The sequence below is a fragment of the Podarcis liolepis genome (assembly GCF_965112155.1).
Source record: "Podarcis liolepis genome assembly, chromosome: 11".
NCBI classification, from domain to species: domain Eukaryota; kingdom Metazoa; phylum Chordata; class Lepidosauria; order Squamata; family Lacertidae; genus Podarcis; species Podarcis liolepis.
Window position 1 is genome coordinate 16,990,147 of NC_139565.1, and position 16,383 is coordinate 17,006,529.

The window sequence follows — 16,383 nt, forward strand, 5'->3', positions numbered from 1 at the left end:
CCAGATTGGTGGCTTCTGCCTGTGGTATCTCAGCCATTGGAGCAGAGCTGATAATGCAGAATCTTGGAATGTGACAAAATCATCATCTTAGTACTTGCTACAGGAGTCTGAGAAAAGTAGGGTACCAGAAGCTGCTGATTGCTGGAGCGACAGTGCATTTCCCATAATGCCTGCTTCTGCGCTTAGCATTGTGAAGACATGGGGGGGGGGGAGTGGGGAAGAGCCCTGGGAGGTCAGAATTCCCAAAGTGTTTTCCTGCCCTTCTTGTGCTCCACAAAAAACTATAAAAATCATTTACAAGAAAGAAAGAGGGAATAAACCTATCCCTGAGGAATCACACAAGCACTCGCTCTGGGGAGGACGGGAATCAAAGGATAGGGCTCAGAAATGGGAAGGGGGAGAGTATGAAAATGATTGCTGGCACACACACAAGCACTTATAACTCTTTGTATGTGTTGCCCCATAGCCACTCTCAGCTTTCTTTTCCTGTTGCGCAACCGTTTTCGGTGGCTGCTACACTGAGCCTCAACAGTGACAGGACAGTGGAATACCATTAAAAAAGAAGGGGGGGGGAGAAAATCAATAAAATACATTGGATAGGAGTATTCCCCAGATAAGCAGTTAGGTGGCATTTTTTGAATTAATGCCAGGGGCACTAAAACACATTTCTTTCTCTACCTTTAATGTGCTTTAACGCCACCTTCCCCAACCTGTGACTGCAGATGTATTGGACTACAACTTCCATCAGCTCCAGGCAGCACAGTCAACAGCAAGAGATCATAGAATCATAGAATTGTGGAGTTGGAAAGGGACCCTGAAGATTCCCTCTTCCAACCCCCTGCAATACAGCTGTCCCATACGGGGATCAAACCTAAAACCATGGCATTATCAGCACAATGATGGGAGTTGAAGTCCATTGGCAGTGAAAGAGCACCAGGTTGGGGCTGGCTTCTTAATTCTTCTTCTTCTTCTTCTTCTTCTTCTTCTTCTTCTTCTTCTTCTTCTTCTTCTTCTTCTCCTCCTCCTCCTCCTCCTCCTCCTCCTCCTCCTCCTCCTTCTCCTTCTCCTTCTCCTTCTCCTTCTCCTTCTCCCTCTCCTTCTTCAACGTACCACCCTTCATCCAAGGATCACAGGGCAGTTTACAGTACAGTGGTACCGCTAGCCCAGAAATAGTACCTCGGGTTAAGAACTTTGCTTCAGGATGAGAACAGAAATCGTGCAGCCGCGGCGCAGTGGCAGCAGGAGGCCCCATTAGCCAAAGTGGTCTTCAGGTTAAGAACAGTTTCAGTTAAGAACAGACCTCCAGAATGAATTGATTCTTAACCTGAGGTAAAGGTAAAGGGACCCCTGACCATTAGGTCCAGTCATGACCGACTCTGGGGTTGCGGCGCTCATCTCGCTTTATTGGCTGAGGGAGCTGGCGTACAGCATCTGGATCATGTGGCCAGCATGACTAAGCCGCTTCTGGCCGTTTACCTTCCCGCTGGAGTGGTACCTATTTATCTACTTGCACTTTGATGTGCTTTCGAACTGCTAGGTTGGCAGGAGCAGGGACCGAGCAACGGGAGCTCACCCCGTCACGGGGATTCGAACCGCCAACCTTCTGATCAACAAGCCCTTGGCTATGTGGTTTAACCCACAGCGCCACCTGCGTCCCTAACCTGAGGTACCACTGTCTACCACTGTATAAAAATATGTATTGGAAGATATAGTTCCCCCTTACACTGACCGAGTTGTAAGGTATGAGAAACATACTGGCATATGTGGTGTGGATGTCATTATGTACACAAGTTCTGGAAGCAGGTTACATTTGAGATTGACATTATTGCTGGCAAACAGGCCTCCTTGGACCCTAAGCTATGTCTCTTAGCCATTTGGCCTTACTGACCTTAACTTCTCAACAGGGAATTCTATATCCTTTGGTTGCTGCTCATCTAGTGATCTCTCAAGGATGGAAAGATGCGTCTTGTTCTCCTGTGGCTCGATGGTTTAAAGAAGTCTTGTTCATTCCCTTTTCCGGAAAAATGACTCATAAAATACACACTGCCAGGGGTGATGCAGACCCCTCTAACTTTGTTTCTACTTGGGGGCCATTTGTGACTTATATGAGCAATCTTTCTCCTGGTTAGCTCAGTCCTTTCAAATATGAATTTATTTGGCAACGTCCATGAATATTTGGTATGTTTGGTAGAAATATGAACCTTGCATTCCACTGTGGAATATATTTTATGCCACTCATTTTCTTTTAAGTTTTCTATGTTGTTGTTGATGATGATGAAGTTGATGGTTATGTTATCTGGTAATTTTATTCTTCCTGTTTTATTGGCTGTTTTTAAATCAGTAGAGTGAACCTACGGAATTAGCAGCTAGCCGCAGTCAGGCCTTTGAAGCGTCCTTCGCTATTAGGGCCGCTGACTTCTAAGGAAAGGGCTTGTTCTGTGATGTTCGTATTTGAACAATCTGTATGTGGTCTTTTATGTGCATAAACACACACACACAAATACGTAGCATAATAACCAACAATACACTCACATCTTCTATAAGGCCTGGAGGTGTTGTTATACTCTCACACTGGTTGAGGAGAGCAGAGCATGGCACTTCCCAGTAAATTAACCCACATTTTCTAATGTCACATATTTCTGTTGTTTGTGTTTCTGTGAAAAATTGGCCCCTCAATTGTTGGGGGGGGTTTGCCCACTCCTGCCTATCACAAGTTCTGTTTTCCTGTACAATTACTGTCCAGCAAAACATTTTAAATGTCATTACTTGAAATGCTTGGGAGAAAAGAGCGTGGCATACACAAGTATGATTTCTCTTTTTCGCCACCCCCCTCTAACCTTACCTTGCAGCCTGTATTATTGCTGCATGCAGGTTATCATTAAGGGGCCGGAGTCGTGGGGTTGGGGGAAGAAAACCCCTCTGTCATTAAATACTGATTTGGGTGTTGTGCTCCCTATTTGATGGTGTAACGCACTTCGTAATAACAGGTTATTTTCTCCGAGAGATTGCGAATTTATTTGGTACTTTTCTTGTGTTTGTGGGGAAGAGGCTGACGTGTAGCTGAAGCGAGCCCAAGCTAGGTGTCCTTAGCACCTCACAACTGGGGGGGGGGGGGAGTGGAAGGTGGCAGCAAGGGAGAGAGAGAGAGACAAAAGGTTTTCAGCCTTTCCATTTATCACCAAGGCATTAAAGTCTGTGGAGAAAAGTAAAGGGGGAAAAATTGCTTTTCAAGATAATACACACTTCATAGAGATGCAGTTTCTCAACTCCACGTAATTGTGAGGCTGCTCATCCCCTGCAAATAGCAGGAGCAATTTTTAAAAGGGGGGGGAGAAATAGGAGGTGCAGGGGGGCCAGAGAGAGAAATATCTCATTTTCAAAGAGAATCAATAAGACAGTGTTGTACACAGAGGTGCTTGCTGCACTGTTATTAACAATTCCTGCCTTTCTATTCTCCCCCCCCCCTTTCCACCTTTGTGTTAGAATATTTTCTAATGGGAAGCAATGCTCTTTGAGTCCTGCTGAATTTTAATGATGGAGACGTTGGTGGTTTGTTGCATGTGTGTCTTGCCCGGCGTCCGCTCTCAGCAGCCCCTGCCTTCGATAAATTGTTTTCTAATCTTTCTTTCCTAGATGGAAATCCTGTATGAATGTGGAAGCCATTAGCAGAGTAATTGCTGTCTGTTACCATGACAACCAGCCGCTGCAGTCACCTGCCCGAAGTCTTACCAGACTGCACCAGCTCGGCTGCTCCGGTGGTGAAGACGGTGGAGGACTGTAGCAGACTCGCGAATGGGCAACCGCAGTATGTCATGCAAGTTTCGGCCAAGGACGGGCAGCTGCTGTCATCAGTAGTACGGACGCTTGCCACACAGAGGTACGGTCGTACCGAGCCAAGGAAACATCCAATTGCTTGCTAAGCGTGGGGAAGAAAGTGCCGGGAAGGGGAGGGGGTTTGCGATTGCAAGACCCGAACCTTCCTTAGTGCACTTGGGATCTTTCATCTCCGAAGTCACAGGTCCGTTTCAGGGGCAGGCGGATGGGAAGCTGCACGTTCAATTCTTCTGTATTATTATAGCCATGCTTTCCGAATGATGCGCACGGCATTGCTCACTTTAAAGAGAGCAAAAGCTCGACTCCTCTTCGAGTTCGTAATGTGTTGCAACTTTGTCGCGATCCCCGACGATTCAACTCGTTCCGCTTCGCGCAAGGAAGGGGGTGCGGGGACCGCTGGGGGAGGCAGGTGGCAAAGGGATGGAGAGGCCATTAATCCTCCTGAGGCGAAAGAGAAAAGTTCAGGAGTGACATTCTGCTGACTTGAGCATGGTGCTCGCAGCTTCCCAGTGAGGGCTGTCGTTTCACGTTTGCATGTGTGTGAGAGAGATTGGGAGGAAAACTCGTATCTAGCCTCTCGCGTTCTGTGTGGAGTATTGTGGACTTTCATCTTTTATACTTCTAGACCACGTTTTGTATAGCTGGGCAGCTGGGCAAACTTGATATTCAACACGATGCCCGCTGCCTAGGTACAAAATTTGCTGTTCTCTTTCATGTCCATGGACTGGAGTGGGTCTTGGGGGTGGTATTGTATGAGATTTTTTTCACCGCTGGCAGGCTGCAGTTTGATATGGTGTAAGTAAGCAGTGGTCATGTTATATATTTTTTAAAGTCCATTCAGAAGAATGTCTAATGGCTTGGTATGTCTATTGGTAGGCAATTGGTCAATGCATGTAGAATATACTATTTACGAAAATAGTTATATTTTGTGGGGGGGGCATGTTGTTCAACCAGTGCTGATTTCAAAAATATCCCCTGTCATGCCCTTAACCATAGCTTTTCTTTTCAGAAGGGTAGACTGGAAGCTCCTAGAGTGAGCTGATATCTTTCTAGAAAGTTTTGTGTATGAAGAGCTGTGCTTCAATTACATTTTTAAATTCATAGATTTGCCTTCCAATAAACCAGGCAGAGGGCCTCCTCGGTAGTGGCACCCACCCTGTAGAATGCCCTCCCACCAGATACCAAGGAAATAAGCAACTATCTGACTTTTAAAAGATATCTGACGGCAGCCCTGTTTAGGGAAGTTTTTAATGTTTGATGTCTTATCGTGTTTTTAATATTCTGTTGGGAGCCACCATGAGTGGCTGGGAAAACCCAGCCAGATTGACAGGGTATAAGTAATATATTATTATTATTATTATTATTATTATTATTATTATTATTATATACGTTTTTATAGCAGTGTAGACAAAGGATGTGGGTTAAACCGATCAGAATGTCGGCGGTTCGAATCCCCGTGATGGGGTGAGCTCCCATTGCTCGGTCCCTGCTCCTACCCACCTAGCAGTTCAAAAGTACGTCAAAGTGCAACTAGATAAATAGTAACTGCTCTGGCAGGAAGGTAAACGGTGTTTCCGTGCGCTGCTCTGGTTCGCCAGAAGCGGCTTAGTCATGCTGGCCACATGACCCAGAAGCTGTACGCCGGCTCCCTCAGCTTATAAAGCAAGATGAGCGCCGCAACCCCAGAGTCAGCCACAACTGGACCTAATGGTCTGGGGTCCCTTTACCTTTACCTTTATAGCAGTGTAAGTGTGCTTTTTTTAAAAAAAAAAAAAAAGCGCAATTAGTTAGTTAGTTAGTTAGTTAGTTAGTTAGTTAGTTAGTTATCCATCCATCCATCCATCCATCCATCCATCCAATTTGTATCCTGCCTTTTCTCCAATGAGGTCAAAGCAGGATACATGACATTTGTTTAATCCTTGCAATAACTACCCTGCAGGGTTAGTGAGAGGTGATGCTGTGCACAAAGGCTACCCTGAAAGATGCATGACTGAGAGGGAATTTGAGCCTCCAAACCTACTACACCAGCCTTCCCCAACTTTGGTCCACCCAGCTGTTTTGCACTACAGTCACAATAATAGCTGACCATTGGCCATGCTGGTTTGAGGCCGATGAGAATGGTGGTCTAAAATGCCACACTGTTAGGAGAAGCTACACTACGGTATACTGCCTCGGAATGGAAATACTTAAAATAAGCAGAAGAGGATCATATTGCTAAGCTATTTTTAATTGATGTAACTCTGAATTAGGAATAAGACAGCTGAGCAAACGGTAATGTTTAAGAAAGAGAACAATGTCTGAAAATATGCACAGGCACTCTCCTTTTCTTGGCTTGGCAAAAGTTGGACCAGGCTTGGTTCTGATGGAGGAGTCTCCTTTCTTGTAACTGGAAGCCATGAGTTTGAGTTCTGCCTTCCAGAACACCAGAAAACAAGCTTTCTCCCTCCTCCATGTGACAGCCCTTGAGATATTTGAAGATGGCTATCATATCTCCTCTCAGTCTCCTCTTTTCCAGGCTAAACATGCCCAGCTCCTTCAACCTTTCCTGTTGCGTTAAGGAGATTGCTTCCTTGGTTGTGATGGAAAGGAGAGACAAAGTTGTGTGTCGTCAGCATGGCTCCAAAACTCTGGTGAGCTCTTCCAGAGGTTTCATGTTTACGTATGTTAAATAGCATGGGACAAGATGGAGACCTGAGGGACCCCATATTTAAAGCACCACAAGATTGAATGGGAGACACACACCCCAGCCCCACCTTCTGAACTTTCCCCTCTAAGAAGGACAATATCCACTGTAAAACAGTGCCCTCAAGTCCCATCCGAGACAGACAGTCCAAAAGGATGCCATGGATGATGGTCTCCAAAGCCACTGAGAGGTCCAGTTCACCATGCAGATTGCCGACCAAGATAACCAAAGCAGTCTTCGTTTTACAGCCAGGCCTAAAACCAGATTGAAATGGATCTAGGTAATCTGTTTCATTCAGGAAGCCTGATGCTGAGATGCCACCACGTGCTCCTAACACCTTGCTGAGGAAAGGAAGATTGGAGACTGGTCTAGAATCAACCACAGGCCTAACCAGTGTTATTTTTCTAGAAAAAGAGGTGTCAGAACTCACCGTGAACACCTCCCTCGTTCTCTTAGAAAAGCAATGGCGCCCACCTGAGAGGTGCTGGAGCTGAGTTCCTGTGAGTTCCCCCTAAAAGAAGCCCTGGGTCTAACTCAGTTTAAAGCTGCTTGATAGGCAGGGTTGGCCTGAGACGTTTTGCTGCCTGAGGCAAAAGACAATATGGTGCCCTTTCCGCATTGCATGTACAAAAGCTGACGGGGCTAAATCTTCCTTCAGCATTGGCAAAGGTGTGATGTCGTTCACAGGAATTAAGCTTAGCAGGGGCAAATATATACCTGTGTCCTTCAACAGAGGGGAACCTCTGGGGGGCGGAGCTCAGGCCAGGTGATGGCCGCTGCTTCCCCATCATCATCATCATTTATTATTTATACCCTGCCCATCTGGGCAGCTCCCAACAGAAGAAGAAGAAGATAGCAATAGAACATCAAACATTAAAAACTTCCCTAAAGAGAGCTGCCTTCAGATGTCTTCTAAAAGTCAGATAGCTGGTTATTTCCTTGACATCTGAAGGGAAGGTGTTTCACAGGGTGGGCACCACTACTGAGAAGGCCCTCTGCCTGCTTCCCTGTAACCTCACTTCTTGCAGTGAGGGAACTGCCAGAAGGCCCTCGGAGCTGGACCTCAGTGTCCAGGCTGAACAATGGGGGTGGAGATGCTTCTTCAGGTATATAGGGCTACCTGAGGTTGATTCCTGCATTGCGGGGAGTTAAGCTTGATGACTCTCGTGGTCCCTTCCAACTCTACAATTCTAGAATTCCACCTCCCTTAGCTTAAGGAAAGTTCCAGCCACATTGAATCATTTGTCTCTTCTAAGATAATCCACTTTCCTTTTATAGTTTAACGATCCTTTCCTCAATCCTTATTCGTGAAAGAGTCTGGGGAGCCTAAGGAACATGAAAAACAGGCAAGCACATACAGAGATATAAAGAATCAAAGTGGTGGCAGGTGAGCTGGTGGTCTTCCACAAGTGGAGAGCTTGCAGTCGCTTTGCTTCTCAGCAGTCCTTGCTGCTGCCGCACCACATCAAGCCAAGGTTTGAGCGTGTTGTCTAAGCCCAGGCTGATGGTTTAGCTCTCTCTACGGCAGGGGTCAGCAACCATTTTCAGCCATGGACCAGTCCACCATCCCTGAGACCATGTGGTGGGCCGGACTATATTTTGAAAAAAATAAAAATGAACGAATTCCTATGCCCCACAAATAACCCAGAGATGCATTTTAAATAAAAGGACACATTATACTCAGTTTAAAAACATGCTGATTCCCTGACCATCTGCAGGCTGGATTTAGAAGGTGATTGGGCCACATCCGGCCTCTGGGCCTTAGGTTGCCTACCCCTGCTCTATGGGCTAACCGTGAGCTGTAACCATGGTTTATGACTCTTGGTTTATGACTCATGATTACCATGGGGGATTGAAACTGTGAGCCCAAGTTTGGATGTCACAATAAGCCAAAACTTGGCTTAGCTTGGTAAAGGTAAAGGACCCCTGGATGGTTAAGTCCAGTCAAAAGCTACTGTGTGGTTGCGGCACTCATCTTGCGTTCAGTCCAAGGGAACCAGCGTTTGTCCACAGACAGCTTTCTGGGTCATGTGGCCAGAAGAACTAAACTGCTTCTGGAGCAACAGGACTCCGTGATGGAAACCAGAGCGCACTGAAACACCGTTTAGCTTCCCACTGCAGTGGTACCTATTTATCTGTTTGTACTGGCCTGCTTTCGAACTGTTAAGTTGGCTAGAGCTGGGACAGAGCAACAGGAGCTCACCCCATCGTGGGGATTCGAACCACCAACCTTCTGATTGGCAAGGACCAACAGAGAGCAAAATGACTGTGACTGGAACTTAGCATGTTTGTGCTGAGCTAAATGTGCCAGGCCATTGCGAGCCTCTGAGATTCACCAATGAAAACTCTTCCTTAGAAGGGCAGGATGCCTCTCCTCAACAAAGCAAGCCTCTCCTACTCCTTAAAGGTGAAGGGACCCCTGACCATTAGGTCCAGTCGTGGCCGACTCTGGGGTTGCGGCGTTCATCTCACTTTATTGGCCGAGGGAGCCGGCGTACAGCTTCCGGATCGTGTCCTGGTCTGGCGAACCAGAGCAGCACATGGAAATGCTGTTTACCTTCCGCCGGAGTGGTACCTATTTATCTACTTGCACTTTGACGTGCTTTCAAACCACTAGGTTGGCAGGAGCCGGGACCGAGCAATGGGAGCTCACCCCGTCGTGGGGATTCAAACTGCCGACCTTCTGATTCACAAGTCCTAGGCTCTGTGGTTTAACCCACAGCACCACCCTCCTCCCCCTCCTACTCCTTGCTTACCACCAAACAAGAACAAGAGACAGTGCACCTCATCTTGGCAAAGCCAAATCCAGCCAGCATAAAAGGAAACTGGAAGTACAGATTGAACCTTTCAATGAACTTGGAAGAAGCAGAGACAGGAACTGGTTCTACCTGGAAGAGGAGAGGTGATAGCTATGACATAAGGAAGAGAAGACAGAAGAAAGGAAGTTAGGGATCAATACCTGATAGGGATCATATGTTAGCCAGCAAAATTCTACCAGGAAATAGAATTGCTATCTCCACAGAAAGTAGACTTGCTAAAGACGACAAGAGAGCTTGTGTTTCCATCTAGATCTAATAGCCGCAGAGGCTGTATCTGGAGCGTGCATCATAAAAACCTTGTACTTGACAAATGACGCATAGGTAATGTCAGAGAGTGAATGTTTAATCCCGTCTTTAAGGGGCACCACCTAAGGTTTCCCTTGGAAGAGAAGATACAGTTTTGGTCATGTTTGTTGCAATTTTAAGTTTAACCTTCTTGACCATACGCCAAGTGCAATAAGCAGAATGAATACAGGAATGGAGAACATATTGAAAACGCTTAGCCTGTTCAGCCTGGCCGAAAGGAGTTGTAGAGTGCATATAACTGCACACTACGAATACACTAGAGAGACTGAGAAAGACCATGGGTATAAAAACTAATGGCTATACGTGGTCCATTAAAAATTAAAACTTGGGAGCAGAATATGGTTTCCAAGGAAAAGAGGCGAAAAATTCTTAAACAGACTGCAAAATAGTCATCTGAGCAAAGAACCTCGCTGATCTCAAAGAACATTAACAAAGGATTTTCTTTTTTTAAATATTCATGTTTTGTGTAATGGCTTCCTAGTAATGGCTAGGAAGTGGTCTTTTACCAACCAAGACTTTAGTATACCCTGCCATTTTTTACAGCATGCAACAGTTTGCACAGTAACGCTCTGCTACTGCTATAGAGGGGAGAGCAGGCTGTGCATATATTGTTCAGTCGGTGGGTGGTAAACACAAAGGTCCCAATGCCTTTAGTGCATTTATAGCCTAACTGTGCTGGTGAGAAAACAGCCTAGGTTGGTGTGTCCCAGTGAACATAATTTGGGAAAGTCACTGGCCTGGTTCAAATGTAACAGTATCCACAAACTCCCTTCTCTCTTAAGCATTAAAGCAGCACTTCAGGAGTGTGTTGAACTACAGCTTAAAGTCCAAAACAAAAGAAATTACAGCTTGAGCCCGGGCTAAAAACAAACTATATAATATAAATATATTATATTTATATTATATAAAAGGATGTCACATAGAGGAGGGAGAAAGGTTGTTTTCTGCTGCTCCAGAGAAGCGGACACGGAGCAATGGATCCAAACTACAAGAAATAAGATTCCACCTAAACATTAGGAAGAACTTCCTGACAGTAAGAGCTGTTCGACAGTGGAATTTGCTGCCAAGGAGTGTGGTGGAGTCTCCTACTTTGGAGGTCTTTAAGCAGAGGCTTGACAACCATATGTCAGGAGTGCTCTGATGGTGTTTCCTGCTTGGCAGGGGGTTGGACTCGATGGCCCTTGTGGTCTCTTCCAACTCTGATTCTGTGATTCTATGATTCTATGAAACCATAAAAAGCTAAAGGTAAAGGGACCCCTGACTGTTAAGTCCAGTCGTGGACAACTCTGGAGTTGCAGCGCTTATCTCGCTTTACTGGTCAAGGGAGCCAGCGTACAGCTTTCGGGTCATGTGGCCAGCATGACTAAGCCGCTTCTGGCAAACCAGAGCAGCGCAAGGAAACGCCATTTACTTTCCCGCCGGAGCGGTATCTATTTAGCATCCATGACAGATTCTATTGGGAGCCACTGGAGAGTAGCTGGGGAAACCCAGCCAGATGGGTGGGGTAAAAAAAATAAGTTGTTGTTGTTGTTGTTGTTGTTGTTACCCGGCTGAATTGCAATGTACATTGCAGCACAGAAACAAAACAGTGGGAGAAACGATACAGTGGTACCTCTGGTTACGTACTTAATTCGTTCCTGAGGTCCGTTCTTAACCTGAAACTGTTCTTAACCTGAAGCACCACTTTAGCTAATGAGGCCTCCACTGCTGCCGCGCGATTTCTGTTCTCATCCTGAAGCATAGTTCTTACCCTGAGGTACTATTTCTGGGTTAGCAGAGTGTGTAACCTAAAGCGTATGTAACCCAAGGTACCACTGTACTATGGAACCAAAGATGTTACACCTCTCTAGATAGTTTGTGTCTCGGAATTTGCTCTGCAGCTGGTTGGTCTCCATATCTGCAGGTGAGAAAAAATGCCACCCCAGGTCAGGTTAGCTAGTAGAGATGGAGGAGATACCGTACTTTTCCATCTATTAGACGCCCCTGTGTATAAGACCCCCCACTATTTTGGGGGACTCAATTTTAAGAAAATGAGGGGAGATGGCCCAACATTGTTGAGCCTCCCCCCCATGCAGCTGCGGGCAGGAAACACTCCCTAGATCATTTCCTGTGGGCAGGTAGCGAGTGTTTCCCTCGGGCAGCAGCTTCGAGGAAAGTTGCGCTCCAGCCAGCCAGCCGGTTAGCTGAATGCGGGAAACGATCCAGGGAGTGCTTCCCATGCACAGCGGCAGCGGGGGAAGCTGCGCACCACTAACCAGTGCCCCCAGATCGTTCCCTGCGCACAACATCTCCCCACCCCATGCCACTATCCGTGTATTAGATCAGTGTTCCCCAACCTTGGGCCTCCAGCTGTTTTTGGACTACAATTCCCATCATCCTTGACCACTGGTCTTGCTAGCAAGGGATGATGGGAGTTGTAGTCCAAAAACAGCTGGAGACCCAAGGTTGGAGAACACTGTATTAGATGACCCCCAGTTTTTTGACATGATTTTTGTGTCAAAAAACCTCATCCAATACACGGGGGAATACAGTACACCTCCTAAATTGGGGTGGGATGTGACTGCGTCCTCTCGATGAGTGAAGCTACCTTGTATACTATTGTCTGGTGTGGTTACTGTGGAAAGGCTTGTAATTGTGTGGCGATGAGTTGGCGTGGCAATGGGGTTGGGCCAGATAATCATCCCATTTCCTCCCCTCCGTGACTCCGATACTAACCCACGACCCCTCTTCCTTGTCTTCCAGCCCTTTCAATGACCGACCAATGTGTAGGATTTGCCACGAAGGCAGCAGTCAAGAAGACTTGCTCTCTCCCTGTGAATGTACGGGAACCCTGGGAACTATACATCGCAGCTGCCTGGAGCACTGGCTGTCGTCTTCGAATACCACTTACTGTGAACTCTGCCACTTCAGGTTTGCAGTAGAGCGCAAACCAAGGCCGCTGGTCGAGGTCAGTAAACGGGGCATGTCCTCCCAAGCTTTGCTTTAATGATGTCTGTTTTTACACCAGGATCACAACAGATTTGCAGCTTCGATGAAGCAAAAGAAAAGCTATACATTTGGGGTGTTTTTAGAAGCGGGGGGCGGGGAATGAAGGGCAGGAAGAGGGCAACCGTAATTAAAACCTTCATTTTTCCTCAAAGAACATGGGTGAGAACAATAGGACAAATGGTTTGGCTCCTTTGTAGGACTCTGCATACTTTGGGGGAGAATATTTACAGCATATATTTTGTTCTTTGCTTTAACAGAGACCTCTTGGGGGGGGACATAGATCTACAGAACACTATTTTAAAAAAAACACATTACTGCAGATTGTAAAATGTAGATCAAGGATTAATGTTTTTAAAAGTCACCCCATGGACGGATTTTTTGTATTGCCACTTTATAGATTTAACACTGGTTTGTTTATTGGCCAAACATTAGTCACATCAGCCAATTTTTCTTCTTCTGGTTACTTACGGTCTGAGACTTGCAGGTTGTGGATACAATTATTTTAAATAAATTGGACTGCACATAAAATTTCAATCTGCTCTCTGGGCCGCAGCCGCAGTCTCTTCCTTTCTTTTGAAATATGATATTATTACAGGTCACTTCTTTCCTTTAGGAATTTGAAAACGGAGCCGTGATGATGAGAATTCAGAGTCAGCTATACAATGAATTATAGAAAGTTGGTTGAGAAAATGACAACATAAAAATAACTTATATCAATCACAGTGGGGGCAGCATAATTCTGATCACACAAAGCTGCATGGGTGCTTGTCTACAACAGTGGAGCCTTGCTTCATAGGGAGCTGTTTGGCCCATCTAGCTCTGGCGGTTCCCTCACTTGCAAGAAGTGAGGTTACAGGGAACCAGGGCCTTCTCAGTAGTGGCGCCTGCCCTGTGGAACGCCCTCCCATCAGATGTCAAGGAAATAAACAACTATCTGACTTTTAGAAGGCATCTGAAGGCAGCCTCGTTTAGGGAAGTTTTCAGTTTTTTATCATGTTTTTAATATTCTGTTGGGAGCTGCCCAGAGTGGCTGGGGAAACCCAACCAGATGGGTGGGGTATCAACAATTATTATTATTATTATTATTATTATTATTATTATTATTATTATTATCTTGTCTGCACTGATAGGCAGATGTCTTTCTCTGCCCATCCTGTGGATGACAGGGGTTTAAGTTGGGATCTTCTACGTGCAAAACTCTGCCATTAACCGACTACCCTTTCCATTTGAAATGTAAATGCTGACCACAACAAATTGGTAATACAACAAAAGAAGTCGCTACGGACGTGCAGCACAGCTTAGCAGCCCCTGACAGTCCAGAATGTGCTTCCCTTCAGATTTTGTAAGGCAAGGGTAAATGGCAGTTGAAGGAGAGTATTCTTTCCGTCAGGGAGCAGGAAATCAAGCTGCCTTCTTCTGTTCAGTCTCCAACTGATGGCTTGAGCCACACTGTCATCTTTTTGTCACGGTATTCTTCCTGGCAAGGCGGAGGCCTAGTAATCCAGTAGCCCTTTAACCCCTTGCCAAAGGGTCCTTCCATTCAAGGACTGCAGTCTGAAGGTAACTGGCAATTTGATCCAACTCTTCTTTCTGGCAGTTACGAGCTTCATGGTTAGTTCGATCTGACAAAGTCTTGTGGTACCCTAAAGTCATTGTGGCGTGAGCTTTAGATTTCAGTTAAGCAGCTAAGTTTGGATAACAAGACAGTGGCATCTTGAACAGGCGTCTTATACAGCAGAAGCCCAAAATCAACATTTTTGATTATCAGTAAATGCAACTTTTGCAGGGAGGGGGAGGAGTGTGAGACTGTAAGTCTACTAAGATAAAAAAATGGTCGCAAGATAGCATTGAGTAAATAAATAGATTTTAGGGCCCAATTTATTGCAATTTCACCTTTGGGATTGAAAATGTTCTTTGCACAAATGGAATGTGACATTTCTTGAGAATTAATAGTGACTGGGGAAGTTGAAATTGAACGTTAACCCTTCCAGAGCTGGAGAAGCTTTGCTTTTTAACATCCTATGGAGAAATGAACATTCCCTCTGACCAACGGAAAAAAGCAGACGAAATCAAGAAGCAACAAATATGTTTGTGTTTGTTTGTTCAATGGAGGGGAAAACAAAGGAACAGTAGTAACAAAATTCATAATACTAGTAACTACTGTATTTTATCGTTGTGGACTTTTCAATTATCCTTCCCAGTAAACATTTGACTGGTATTGCAAGGCTTGCAATAACAAAGCTCTAATTCATGGGTAGGCAAACTAAGGCCCGGGGGCTGGATCCAGCCCAATCGCCTTCTAAATGCAGCCCGCAGACGGTCTGGGAATCAGCGTGTTTTTACATGAGTAGAATGTGTCCTTTTATTTAAAATGCATCTCTGGGTTATTTGTGGGGCATAGGAATTCATTCATTTGATTTTTTTCAAAATATAGTCTGCCCCCCCCCACAAGGTCTGAGGGACAGTAGACCAGCCCCCTGCTGAAAAAGTTTGCTGACCACTGTTCTGATTTAAATAAAAAATATGTTCTAGATGTAAGAGATTGTTACTTTGTGGAAAGCCAGTGAACTAAGGCTTCATTAGATACTGGAAGTATATAAAATATCAAAGTACAGTTAACAGGAACATATGCAAACAGTAAAGCCGCTGAACTGATATACAGTATGAGATTTCCTCCCCAAATGGGCATTTTTTCTATTATCCCCTGAAGAAGTTGGTAGAGCATGAGACTCTTAATCTCAGGGTTGCGGGTTCAAGCCAAACCTTCTTGCATTGCTAGGGTTGCACTAGATGAGACTCGTGGTTCCGTCCAATTGTACAATCTATGATTCCACGGCTTAAGAGCTGGCATATTGGTGAAATAGTTATATTTACTGAAATATAATGTAAGATCTGCAAATCAAGAGCCAATTCATAAGTGAGGGCAGGTGATTTTATTCCTTATAAATATAGGGGAGCTCCCTTCCGTCCCTCCACCCGCTTTGCTGGGAAGGCAGCACTACAAGAGGCGCTGCGCAGCTCTCCATCTTGCTGTGCTGGCTTCAGCGATAGCTGCGCAGCCTGCATTCGCTCCCTAAGACGCACACACATTTCCCCATAATTTTAAGGAGGAAAAAAGCACATCTTATGGAGCAAATAATACAGTACAGTGGTGCCTCGCAAGACGAAAAGAATCCGTTCTGTGATTCTCTTCGTCTAGCGGTTTTTTCGTCTTGCGAAGCAAGCCCATTGACGGATTAGCGGATTAGCGCTATTAGCGGCTTTTAGTGGCTTATCGGCTGATCGGATCAGCTGATAAGCAGCTTAGCGGCTTAGAAAAAAGGGGGGAAGAGGAAAAAACCCGCAGGAACTCGCAAGACATTTTCATCTTGCGAAGCAAGCCCATAGGAGATTCGTTTTGCGAAGCACCTCCAAAATGGAAAACTCTTTCGTCTAGCGAGTTTTCCGTCTTGCGAGGCATTCGTCTTGTGGGGCACCACTGTACTTGGTAAGAACTGTTTTTTGGTTTATCTCCTTCTTGGCTGCCACCATGGGAGGGATCAGATTCCCTGAAGCCTGACATTGCCCTACTAAATGACCCTTGGTGGGTGTGGGGGCTGAGCATGCACGCTGTAACCTGGCAGCAAAGTGTTGATCCTAGCCCAGCCTATGGACACTTCAGACCAGGGGTCAGCAAAGTTTTTGTGGCTTGGGATGGTTCACGGTCCCGCAGACACTGCGGTGGGCCAGAGTGTTTGCCAATGGGAAGCCGGC

General features: G+C 45.7%; 1 protein-coding gene across 3 annotated transcripts in view; it reads left to right on the forward strand.

The window, feature by feature from the left end:
- MARCHF3 (membrane associated ring-CH-type finger 3) overlaps positions 1-16,383 on the forward strand; it is a 176,291-nt gene that overhangs the window by 112,788 nt on the left and 47,120 nt on the right. For all 3 annotated transcript variants that reach the window (XM_083464642.1, XM_083464644.1, XM_083464643.1), the window contains 2 exons: positions 3,634-3,877; positions 12,385-12,589. In XM_083464642.1, the coding sequence (XP_083320768.1) occupies positions 3,690-3,877; positions 12,385-12,589 (393 nt within the window). In that variant the 5' untranslated portion in view covers positions 3,634-3,689. The remainder of the gene's footprint in view (positions 1-3,633; positions 3,878-12,384; positions 12,590-16,383) is intronic.